A 13,725-nucleotide genomic window follows, 5' to 3' on the forward strand; every position below is an offset into this window, starting at 1 on the left:
TTTAAAAAATAAAAAATTTCCGGGGAGGTGCGAAAGATTTGTAAACCAAGAGAAATCCCTCAGGTGAACTCATTCCTGATAAATTATGTGTCTGAAAAACCTGAGACAAACAAAGAATGTTCCAGCAATCTCATAAAAATCAGAGAAAATGATTAAGTTAAACTTAATTAAAATATATTTTTGAGAAAAAACACCTCGGTTCAGCGGATCTCCAGGGGTAACTGGACCATAGGTTGGGAACCGCTGACTTTGAGGATCATTAGAGAATCTGGATTTAGACGACTTACCAGTACCGACAGTACTCCGGGTATGCAAGCAATCAGCTTCGTAGAAGAACCACGTCTTTTATTTTCGTGAAGATACCGAATCCGCCCTCCAGTAGACTATTACACCTCCTCTCTCTTTCGTATAGCTCATTAGAAGGCTGATATATATATATATATATATATATATATATATATGTTTTTTCAAATTTAAAGTGAAACTCACGCTTTCATGTCCTTGTTCAAAATTCTAGTAGCGTTGTTGGCTGTAGCCTGAGAAGGAGAGTGGTGTCGAGTTTGGCTGCGGAAGTCATTTCATTACTTTCTTTCTCGTTAACGTTAGTCTGTATGCAGAAAACACTGTCACAATCAACCAGCCTGTCGGCTTCATATTTTGAAATCATTCCCTGACTTGTTCAAGTCGTTGTAGCCCGAAAGGAATCACTAGTATTCAAACTAAGGAGTCAATCTGGACGGCTATCATATTTATTAATTAGTATGAACACCACAAACACAAGAGAGAGCCACCCGACTCTAAAAATATTCTTGAAGGATGTCGAGCCCGATCTGCAAATCAAATCCAAGACAGTTCCACTTCGCTAGACTTAACATCTGTTATCCTAGCTGTATCGGAAGAAATTTGAGAATTGACTCATGATTTGGACGTCTACTTCAGCTGTAGGCTACTGTATTTGTTTCCTATCTAGATAATTTTTTATTTCTCCAAAACAATTTTAGGATGATACGGAGCGTATGGTTTTATATTAGATCAGTTCATTCCATATAGTAATAAAAAATATATTCGTCTGAATCCTTTATAATTAAGGCTCTGTTTTGTGTTAGCGTTTCTTAATTGCAAACCCGGTAAATCTGTAGTAAATGTGATTATATTTCATGAGCATAATTTCCAAATATTTTACTAATTGAAGACCTAACATTCTAATGTGCTAAGTGCCAGTTTTTTTTAATTAATTTCATTCAATCTAAGGGAGGAACATCCATATGAGAACCTCATACTAAATTGACTTTGTCGTAGCTCACCTGTAAGTGACACATTCATGCGCCAAAAGACGGTGTTGTAGGTATCTCAACAGGCATTTCACGAAGTGTTTTTCATCAATATCTCAGAAAGTTGTTTTTGGCACTTAGCACATTTAGAATGTTAGGTCCTCAATTACAGGTACTAAATATAATTAAAATTCTCCAGTGGATCAGCAGTACAACGATAAATGATTAGATAGTGGAAATGTCAAAAACTAGCTTTGCCTCACCAGGATTGTGAAAACACAGTTCAGTAAAAATCTTGAAAATCGATTTTGCAACATAATTCTTTCTCAATTGATTTAGTTAAGGCAATTCGATATGCTCAGAGATTTTATTATGGTATTTAATTGCTGTGACTATTAAAAGGATTTTCAAATCGAACGTAAGATCAAATACTAATAAACGAGCAATTCTTGTATATTTACAAAGTGTATCTTGAAAACGGGCATAAAACTCCAGGAAAATTCGTTGGAAACTTCTCTCCTATATAGTTAAGTTATAATGTCTAAAAACTTAAGATTATGCCAATTCCTTATATTTTAGACAGTTGAAAAATCTATGGTTGTTACCTAGTTACCTAGTTGTTGATCTATAATTATGAAATCCATATCTTTTTTCTAAGAGGGAGAGGAAAGACTGAATGTTACCGGTGTGACAAAATTTTCCATTGGCATTGCGCATTCATGTAGTTCATTCAGTAACTCTGCTAATTGGTGAGTTTAGAATGAATAGGTCTTTTGTTTTTCTGTATCTGTAAGAGTTTTAGAAGAAGATTACCTTTTTAAACTTGGATTTGCGTTTGACCAAGGACATACAAATATTTATAACATGTTACGGGTGTGACAGAAGAGTTAAAATATAAAATTTAAATTATTTTATTATTTCCTCCAAGCATCTGAAAATACAACTAATTAAAGATATGAAGGAAAACTATAATGCAATCACAAAGTTTTACTTTATGAATTTGCTGTGAAAATTAATGTTTTTTCAAACAAAAACAAACTGTCCACGCTTATTTATAACTCTTGGATGTTTCACTTTTTAAAATAAAACAGAAGCTTTCTCCATAGATACATCTTCCTTCTTTGGCCAGATCCATGAACTTCCACTATAGCCAACATAGAAACTATACCTGGTAAGGTTTATCTTGTCTCAGTAGCAATAAAACCAAGTCCCTTCAAATGAGGGTGGAGATTATAGGAAGGTTGTAAATTTTCAGGATTCCTTTCAAAATCTTGTTATTGTACAGGCCGCCGGAACTCAGTTTCTTGAAAGACAAGCTCAGTGATGGAACTATACAGTACGAAGAGAGATATTTTGTTATTTTATTTTGCGCTATAGAATGTATCAACTAGTCTCTTCCGCCACTGGATGGATGGACGGCATCGCTCCACTCCCCCCATCGCCATAACAACACAGACGAAGTAAGACATATCTCCTTTCTCTCTCTTTTCACAATGAGACAAGATACATCACACAGCCTTTAAACCACAATTGAAATTATAAATCAATTAACAAAGTTAACTGTGATGTTTATGGTAACATGTAGATTTTTATTTTAAAATTCTATATATTCATGTCTTCTGGAATATGTTGCGTATTTTAACATGCAGAAATAGAAATTTTATCGATTTTTTTTAAGATACAAGACCCGAACAGTTGATATGGAATGACCCCACTGCATCTGAAAACTTCCTTAAATGATATGCTACTGCAGGGGAACCTTTTAAACTAGCATTCTAATGGGAATTAAAAAAATTTAAATATCCGAAATTCGAATTAACCAGAAAATTATTATTATTTTTTTTAGGAAACCCATATCAATAAAAGAATTACACACTCGTGCATGGTAATGAGTAATAGATTATTTATTCCAATTGTCCAATAATTCGGCTAATCAAATGTTCAATTATTCAATCTCTGCTATATTTACGCTCTTTTTACCGTGAAAAGAATGTGCTTACTATTGCCTTATCTATTGGAACGAAGTAGATAAATAATATTACCGTTATAACGCCAGTTTAAAAACCATGCGCTCTCCTGCATATGTTATTTCCTGTATGAAGAGATTAAAAGACCAGGAGATTAACTGTGATCTAATTTTGTAACTAGGGTAGTATCAATATGTCTGTATCAATGTTATGGTTTGTGCTGTGAGAGCTAGCCAATAGAGATAAGACCTTATGACATCTTATGACATCAACATTCATTCACAGCATTACCCCCCTTCGTCTCATCCGGCGGAGCGCAGTAGCTATACATCCAATTGTTATAAGCCCCTACAGCACATTTCACTTATTTCCTCGATGCGTGGATCCGACGAATTGCTTGACACGTGCTCAACAGTGGACATGAGTTACAATTTTTTTCCACGGAATGTTTCATGCGAATAAGAACAGTAGGCCTATTTTCTACAATGTTCGAACCCAGTAATGAAGGAGACAAGCGAGTTTCCTCTCCCAACTTCTCCTTAAATACAACATTAGTATTAAATTAAAATGAGAACAGACGAGTACAACACTGACATAACGACCTCTTAAAATTACATTTAGAGGAAACAATATCTGGCCACTACCTTGTCATATTGCCCTGTCGTCTTCAAATTATTGTTACTATATGTCGGAAAATTTATTTTTATTTTAACAGCTTTCAAAATTAGAAGCAGTTCAGCTAACATTACGAATAGGCGCGAATTTAAAGTTAAGTCAAAAATCCAGAAAAACGATAGCGGCGCTTCCTCGCGGCGAGTGCTGGTTTCACTCCGGTATACATAGGAAGCCCTACTTACACACGCGGCTAGTAGAGATTCGACTAGCGTGCAACTCTGCCACCTGGGAGTAAGCAACAGCTACAGTTTTCGTATTTGGAACCGTTAAAATGAGGTGTTCGACGATAATTCTCTTGCTCTGCATGGGCTTCGCGAATGTTATGGGGTCAGCCATTCCGATGTGGGAGTTTCTGAGTCGAGGAGAAAAGGTAAGTTTCTTTCACGATATTCTGTATATTGCATCACTGCGTCCTCGCCTACTACGTCATTACTTCAACAATTTAATATTATGTGTAAACTTTGAAGGAACGTATGGACTGTTGCATACTGCACCGAGAGTTTGAATACATTCTTACGTGATCGATGTAACGGAACGGTTAAAAATATGCGAACGATTCCACATTTGGGGACACGAGAAAGAGTTTGTGACGACATTCTGCAGATTAATTAGAATTAAAAAAGAACTCGCTTTCTTCAAATTTTTTTCCGTGTATCTATGAAGAGGATTGCATATGCACGGATGCTTAAAAACATGTCCTGATGAACTCTTGGCATCACTGTACATTTCCATTTTGGGAAACTGTGGTTTGACAATTAATTATGCAATGTGGTCACTATGCAACAGTGTGAATGAAATTAATACTTAAAAATATTATTAAAATACAATAAAATATTATTTTAAGGAAAGGAAACTGTGGTTTTTTAATGTAAAAACAATTAAAATTGTATTCTGAGCTGTAATTAAATTATTTTAAAATTTATTATTATTATTATTATTATTATTATTATTATTATTATTATTATTATTATTATTATTATTTGCATTCTGAATTTACGGTGTAACGTGATTGGTCCGTGCAGAAATAATGTTCCGAATTGTGAAATTACATTTGCTTTCATTTGACTGATACTGTTCTTTCTTCCATATCGTTTTCTTGGATTGTTGTAATTTCAAAATATTAAGTATAACTCCATGGACCACTGTTCAATAATCGAAGAAATTCATAATTAATGTCGTGGCGTTCATATGGCAAAAAGAGGAAACATCTCCTTTTGGAATATGTAGACTGTATTCAGGACAATATCACTGTTTCTATAGAAGCGATATCCTAAATTGTGAAATGAAACTCGCGGGCGAAGCGGAGAGGCCGCAAATGCAAACCTGATTCTGGGACAGATCCCACTGAAATGCGGACGTCGTGAGTGCTGTCAGTAGCAGTTCTGTGGAGGTCGGCCGTGTTACAAGCAACGGTAAAAGCGCAGTTTTGGCGCCGCGCCGGTTGGAATTCACGTCCGTGACGTCTCGCTTCATTTTGATGGAGCCCCGTAACAACAATGATTTGAGAAAAATTTTGCGGAGAAGTCGTCCTCCAGTGTGCAAACTGTAAGCTCATATTGAGGACAATTTGGAGTGTATGCACGACGACTAGTAAAGATGAATGCCGAGCATCTCATTGTTTTACGGTGTATTTTAGTAGGGTAAAAGTATATATCTGTCCCGCGCCGTGGCGTCGTGGTCCAAGGCATCCTGCCTAGGACTCGCGTTGCGGAATGCGCGCTGGTTCGAGTCCTCATGGGGGAAGGAATTTTCTCACGAAATTTCGGCCAGTGTATGGGACCGGTGCCCACCCAGCATCGTGATGCACTTGGGGAGCTACGATAGGTAACGAAATCCGGTTACGCAAACCAGGTATAACGGCTGGAGGGCTCATAGTGCTAACCACACTATACCTCCATTCTGGTTGGATGATCGTCCACCTCTGCTTCGGCATGTGGCCTTGAGGCCAGCAGCCGGCTGGTCGGTCTTGGCCCTTCGTGGGCTGTCGCGCCACGGATTATTATTATTATTATTATTATTATTATTATTATTATTATTATTATAATAAGTATATATCTAAAGCATCTTGAGGTTGTTATAAACTTATAATACAGGGAGTTCAGATCCTCCCCTCTCGAAGAACGAAATGCATGAATAGCGGTTTTGAGAGCGGAACTTAAAATTTCCCATGGTTTCTTAAGGCAAGGCTATGGATCTGTGAAATTTCTAACTTCTACATTGTTTATACCAATTAATCTGAAACTTTTACCACATGGTTATTACAATGTAGACATGCAATACACAAATTTTCATTTCGATATTCCAATTAGTTTACTTATTAATTTTCGTTGTTTTGTTTTTTTAATACTGAATTATAATATATTGTCCCAATTTTCAAAGTTTACATACTTTCTCTTTGAATTTATATTTAAGTTATTCCTGATAGATGTATGTGAAATATGACACATGCTTTTCATATTTTTCCAATTACTTTTAGGGGAAAAGTTTACCCATTTAGTTTTTAATTTTTCAATTTTTTTTTAAACTTATCACATCCTCAACACATGATGATTTGAATACTTTCAATAGCAACAGAAAACATGTGTCAGTTTACTTCACATGCTTTTCTGGACTTCTATGTATGATTTCACTGAGATTGAAGAAAAACTGCATTCATTAGAGCACTTTGAATGTTACAAAATGTTGAAAATTGGAAAATCGAGAAAACTAGTGTCAAAGTACATCATGTACATGATATATGCTATCGATATCCTTCCTTTCTATATAGGTCTACTGCGCACATTTTTCTCCTACATAATAGCGCGAAATATGAACTGAATTGAAAGTAAAATGTGTTAGGATGAAGAACAAAGTCTGTGAGAATGACAGCTGAGTGTCAGTTTAAAGGGCTGCAGCTCCACGCAAGCGCTGGGCCCTTTAAATACGTCCTGAGGGGCTTTAAATTGTCATAGGGCCAAAATAAGCACAGATTTAGGAAACTGAAACATTATTTTATTTTTAAAGTTAAAAACAAAATTTCAATTTTTTTTTGTTATTTTCATCGATATATATCCTTAATGTCGAATATTGAATAAGACGAGCTATTAGCAGTACGGATACTTACCAGTCGCTGTAGCCTTCCCAAAAGACCCGAGGTACTCTCTTGAGAGGGAACAGGAGTGCAGGACTTCCTCCTTTCGTAACGCTGGAATACTTCACGCTCATGCAGAATATCAGAATCGTAGAGAAATTTAAGCTGCACATTTCACAAAGACGGTAATTAAATACTAAAAAGGTTACAGCAGGGTTTTGAAGAAGTATCTGAATTCGCACATCCACATGGTCGTTGTAGTCTTTAAGACCCGGATGTGTACAAAAGAAATCTATGCCATGAAGATGACACAAACTTTCTTAAACGTTTCGTAATAATCGAAATCTAGAAAGCATCTGAATTTTATTCTGTTTCATGAATTATGATTCAAAAGATACGCTAGAATAAAATAATTTACTAGGCATCCGAAAAAAAATATGAACTTCGTTCATGTAATCTCAAACAACAATATATGTGACTTCACTTGCAAATAAAAGTGGACATATTCTGTAATTTAGTGTACTCAAATGTACAGTAGTGGCAAAAAACACCGGACCCACCCTTGTAGCTGACTTCAGAGCCGTGTTCACTCCAGAGCACGATAGACTGGTAACTAAGACTTTCGTGGTTCGAATCCTGCCTGGGAAGGAAATTTTTTTTTGTTCCTTATTCAAATTTATTCCCAATACCTTTCGATTGTGCTGCTAAAATTCATGTTCTGGGAATAATAAGTTAATTGAGTAGTAAACTATTGAACCCGGAGGTTCATTGCTGCCCCCACATAAGCCCGCCATCGGTCCCTATCCTGAGCAACACTAATCCATATATCATATTCCAACTCCAAATCCATTTTAATATTATCCTACTATGTACGTACAGTATTCCCCTTACCAAAGGTCTTTTCCCCTCAGTCTCCACTAACACTCTATACGCATTTCTTGATTCTCCCATACGTGCTACATGCCCTGCCCATCTCAAACGTCTGGATTTAATGTTCCTAATTACGTCAGGTGAAGAATACAATGCCTGCAGTTCTGCGTTGTGTAACTTTCTCCATTCTCCTGTATCTTCATCCCTCTTAGCCCAAAATATTTTCCTAAGCACCTTATTCTCGAACACCCTTAACCTCTGTTCCTGTTTTATCAGGGTACGTTTATTTTTCCAGATTACCTTAAAGTTTGATATTAACTTCTGTCACCCAGGCGGTCCGCGTTCAAGTCCCGGTCAGGTCTGGGTTTTTTCATTAAAAAATCCATAGTGACACTTGTAGCCGACAAGGTCGCAGTTGGGGGTTTTTCTTGTGGTTCTCCCATTTTTCCCCATATTATGCATCTATATCATTCCGTCACCAGAGGAGGCTGGTCTAGGGACGAGTGGAGTTGCCTGCTCGAAACCTGGGTACGCAGCGAGCCTTAGTGTAGTCAGCCGGTGTGGGTTCGGGAATAAGCCTAGGTTAAAGGTTAGCGCAGTAGATCATAACAAGTCGCAGTGCTGGGCTATAGCGCTCCCCGCCCTTGAATTACGTTCCATTCCATTCTTATTAAATTCTGTAAATATCTTTGCTAAATAAAGCATTAAGATCACATTCGTTTTCATACCTGTGACTAGAGATCAGAGAGAAATGGAATAATGATATTTTAATGATCCCATACCAAGCAGTAGAACCCATGGATTAGGCCTAATCTCAGTCTCTGATATTGTCCATCAAATGTATAATTGAATACCTTTCCGGAATAAAGATGTAATCAACAAAACTGTAATCCATGTTTCAGGATAAATAAAAATTAGACTATTTCATTAGGCCTATATTTCCTATCATAACCATTTGACTAAACAAGGATATAAGTTTATTCAGGCATTGGATGAAGTAATTTATTGTTGTAAATAAATGGCTAAAAATTACACCACATATTTTTTCCGGGAAGGTTTTCAATTAGCGAACGACAGGCTTGGAACCTGTGTCCGCAGAATGATAACCCCGCGCTTGTGAGAGGAATGCATGAAAGGAGGTATAATTCGTGAATACTTGAGGCAGTGTGTGCACTCAACCGTCTGCAAGTGGGAAAATCCTACGATTGCGTCACAATGAATAAACCTCATATTCCTTGCAATTTTTCTTGTGCTGCTTGTGGGATTAGCCACACTCCATCCGGGTGACGCGCAACTCGCTGGATTGCTTTGTGTGGCATGAACATGATTTCAGTTTTGCGCTTTCGTGATCTCACACGATACAAACGTCATCATCTGTAGCTCGCTGACTAGGTGTCTTTAATTGAAATTCTGACGCTGTATTCAAAATTGTCAACAACAGAGGCGTCATTTCAGTTTTTGTTTAAGAGTACCCATGAGTGAGATTACTAAATTCTAAACTACAGGGTGCGGCATTTAACGTTTCCTATTTTCAAACCCCCATAACTTATTTAGTTTACAAGTAAATTACAAGAAATTAATCAGTTTACAACCATTATAATCTTGGAATTACAGTACATCTTATGTTTTGAAAATAATGTCTTTAAGATGTCCTCCATTGGCGTCAATGCATTGTTGCAATCTTCCCTGCACACCGGCCATTACTCGCCGCAATGTTTCAGGTGTAACATCAGAGATTTCTTCACGAATTGCGGTTTTAAGGTCCTCGATGTCATGAAGGATACGACCGTAGACCTTACTCTTAAGATACCCCCACAAAAAGAAGTCTGGTGGAGTGAGATCAGGGGAAACAGAGGGCCACTGAGTGTCACCTAATCTGGAGATAAGTCGTCCAGGGAAAGAAGCACGAAGTGTGTTCATTGAAACACGTGCTGTATGGAATGTGGCTCCATCCTGTTGAAACCACAGGCGCTGAATGTTCCAGTTACGCCGCACGGAACGATACGGACTTCTCTGTAGAGCCGTTCTCACACGTTCGACATTATCAGGAGTCCGCGCCGTTTTCTGACGAACTCGAGCTTTGTTTTGAACCGATCCCGTTTCACGCCACTGACGCACCCACACACTGATTATTTTTCGTGATGGTGCAACTCCACGTTGATTATCACCAAAAATCCGCCTAAACTCGCGCTGGACAGCAACAATTGACTTGGTTGAAACAAACTGTTCAACACAGAAAATGCGCTGTTGCACCGGCCAACGTTCCATGGTTAACTAAAGGCTTTGCTACACCGAATCCCTGTGTTTGCAAACATGTTTTACCAACAATGTGAACAGAATCGCCAACTTAAAATGGGAAACGTTAAATGCCGCACTCTGTATAACAGCTACATTTTTCAAATTTGTACCACAGGTGTATACTGATATTACTAAAGAACTCACAAAAAATTTGTCCTTGTAGCTCTCATGATTCACAAGTTATGGGCAAGTTTACATTTTTGGGGGGCGAGCAACTTATTCGTAAAAGAGTTCCTTGCGTAACAATATTATTTTTTGTTCTCAGAATTTATGAATAGGTTCACCACACATATACTTATTTAAATTGGCCTGGGTTTCCGTGTAGATTGATTAGATAAGCCTCTAGAATTTTCTTAATATTGTATTTTTTTTTCTTAAAAATAAGAAAAAAAATATTAAGAAACTGAAAAAAAAATTGAAATTGTATTCACCATAAAACCCATAGCAATTTTTATTCACTGCATATATGAAATTAAATACCAAGTTTGAACTGTCTGTCACAAAATCTGCTTCGCAAGGAGCATTTTGTGGGAATGAAAATGCTGATAATTTAGTGTGGGAAAACAGTGAAAAACTGAGCGTGTTGCAGCTGAAATTTAAAGCACCTCAGGACTTTAAAAATTGGCGTATGGACTTTAAAAATGGCACTATTGTACTGGTCGTACATATTTTTTAATAATGTGTAATAGCATGTGATATTTTATGTCAAAAAACGAAATTGTGATTTTTGAGAGACTTTCTTCAAAATTCACTCATGGGTACCCAGGGAGTAACAGGAGGCTAGAATTTTTAGGGAAGACCTCATAGGATAAGCCTATATCGTCTGGCGTACTCTCTCCCTCTCTCTCTCCCCAATTATAAAAGTTTCACAGCTGAGCACGCATTGAAATCCCCTAGAAACAGGTGACATGCATGAGTTTCATCACCTACTGGCAATATGTTGGGCTAAAAGTTAACTACGTGAACTGAAGGTATGCTATTTCCGAACATTAAAAGTTAAATATCTTAGAACAGTGGTCGTCAGCACTCACTGAAATGTGCAATGGGTACGCGGTGCCGTCCCATGTGCACTGTCGTGCAACAGGAAGAGATAGAGAGCATACCCGCTAGCAGCTACGAGAGCACTATAGTGCACTCCGTTTTCCGCGGGTAAGAGAGGCTAGCCCCAGCGTGCTCTGTGCTGACGACCCCTGTCTTAGAACATCTCTCATGCTACTTACGTCACTGTGGTTCTGATAATCTCAATTGGCCACGGCATAGCTCAGTCGGGTGAGGTGCTTTTCTGCTGATCGGGCATGGGTTCGATTCCCGCTTGGGTTTATTACCTAGTTAGCTATTTTCTGAGATTTTCTCCAACCATAAGGCGAATATCAGGTAATCTATGGCGAATCCTCGGCCTCATCTCGCCAAATACCATCTCGTCGCTATCACTAAAACCTATCGATGCTAAATAACCCAGTATAAGTGATAGAGCGTCGTTAAATAACCAACTAAAACATGATCTCAATTAACTTCTGTTACAGTACGTACTGTATGATGTAAGATGAGCAAGTGTAGAACTTATCGGCCGGAACATTGAGCTCCCCCAAAACTTCAGTTCTAAGGGGCTTTTGTGGACATGTGATGAGATGAATTGCGTGCAGACTGTGCTGTCCAGCCAAACCATACCTCTGCCATTCCTCATAGGTCTGTGTACAGCAGAAGAACGTAAACACGCCGCAGTCAGTTCTCTTCCCCTACAGACCAACCACACGGAAAGGTAAAGAGCATGTGACCTTGCGTGACTGTTTATATTTTCAAGATAACCTTTACGCCGACAGTCTTACTAATAAACCGTGTATAATTTTTATACGAGACTTATGCAGAGTTAAGACAGAAAACGTTACTAATAAACCGTGAATAAGCTATGGACGTATAAACAGGCTGTAACTATACAATGGGAATTGCTTTGCAGTAGTTATATACACGAAACCCCTTGTTTAAATGTTGTATATAGCGAAAAAATGGCCGCCCTCTAACAGCTGTTCGTGTCGACTGTCATTTTATGATGATGGTTACCTTGTAACCACAGAAGAACAAACCAAAGATCATAGAATTATTAGAATAATATTGCTGTAGCTTGTACTCTTTGACCAAAATGTAGTGTGGTAATCGATTAGAGCCAGTTGTACTATCGATATTTAACACGCCACACTAGAGCGCTCTACCGGGTGCAATAGAGAACCTCAGATATTCTATTACCTTTCGTAACGAAGTAATGACGAAACTATGACGTAGCTGTGTAACAGTCATACTGTTATACACGACGTATGTAGTGATTATTAGTAAGGAATTTACACACGACTTATAAACGAGCTACTCATTGTATAAGTATAAGACAGTTAAACGTCTCCATATAGAGTTTTTATTAGTAAGACCGCGAGTGTACAGCATATAATGAACTAATGAGTATTCTGTAAACTTTGGGAGGGGGAGCTTCGTTGTGTCTGTTACACAGAACTATGAGTTCTCTGTAACTCACCACCACTGTCGTGTACAATTTTTGGACGTTTTTGAACGTTTGTAGTGGACAAAGGCTTCGACGCCACGCAAACACAAGAGATGCCCTGTTTTTCGATGGAGATGATAATGAAAGTGGCATTGTGGAAATTGTTGGTGAACGGACGAGAAAGGAGAAGGAAAAACCCGAGAAAAACCCTCAAATCCACGGCTTTCTCCACCAAAAATACGACTCTGTTGTCACCGAGATTTGAACTTGTGCCTTCGGCCATTGTTATCCAGTGCTCTGCCACTGAGCTACCAGCAGAACGTTAGACGCTCTGGGTACTCGATGTGTGACCGAGAGGGTCTGAGGCCATCAAACTCGCGTAACATACAAAATGACATTTTTCTGCAGAATTTCAAGCTGCTGTTTTGTTGTATCAGCTTCCCACGCCGGTGCAGGTGATCTGGGGTAATTCGTGGGCGATAAAGTGGGGTGTCTGCGACTGCCGCCTCATTCCACCAGTTTTCCCCGTACTTCACGTGTAAGCCAGCGCGCGGGCGACCTTCAAAGCATCCCCGACCTTCGTGCTCACGGACGTGGAAGCATGGAAGTGAGTCAGAAGTGATCGAAATAGCTGTATTTGTTGCTTCAGTGGATGCTAAGGATGCATGTAATTGATAGAATATTTTTATGAAGAGTTTTATTATGAGTGAAAACCTGATAATATTACAGTGAAAGTAAAAGGAAATACTTATCAGTTGCAAAAAAGAGTTCATTCATTCATTCATTCATTCATTCATTCATTCATTCATTCATTCATTCATTCATTCATTCTTTCATTTGTTTATAGTATTCTGTCCAAGGGCAGGTCTTTCACTGCAAGCCCAGCATTCTCCACTCTTTCCTATTTTCTGATTTCTTCTTATTCTCTGCATATGATCCATTTATCTTAATGCCGTCTATCACCAAGCACGAGTCCTGCTCGCTAGCCCTTACGTCACGCCGGTGGCTTCAAATGTCTCTTTTTCTAATCGTACTTGGGGACAGCTGTAGAAAATCATTCTTAGTTTTGGAAGGAAACTGTGTAGT

General features: G+C 38.2%; 1 protein-coding gene across 1 annotated transcript in view; it reads left to right on the forward strand.

Annotated features, from left to right (window-relative positions):
- The first annotated feature begins 4,091 nt into the window (after positions 1-4,091).
- The window catches only part of Reg-5 (Rhythmically expressed gene 5), a 52,519-nt gene continuing 42,885 nt past the window's right edge, over positions 4,092-13,725 (forward strand). The window contains exon 1 of the mRNA XM_069836829.1: positions 4,092-4,283. Coding sequence (XP_069692930.1) covers positions 4,185-4,283 — 99 coding nt within the window. The 5' untranslated portion in view covers positions 4,092-4,184. The remainder of the gene's footprint in view (positions 4,284-13,725) is intronic.

This window comes from Periplaneta americana, chromosome 10 (genome assembly GCF_040183065.1).
Source record: "Periplaneta americana isolate PAMFEO1 chromosome 10, P.americana_PAMFEO1_priV1, whole genome shotgun sequence".
Lineage (NCBI taxonomy): Eukaryota > Metazoa > Arthropoda > Insecta > Blattodea > Blattidae > Periplaneta > Periplaneta americana.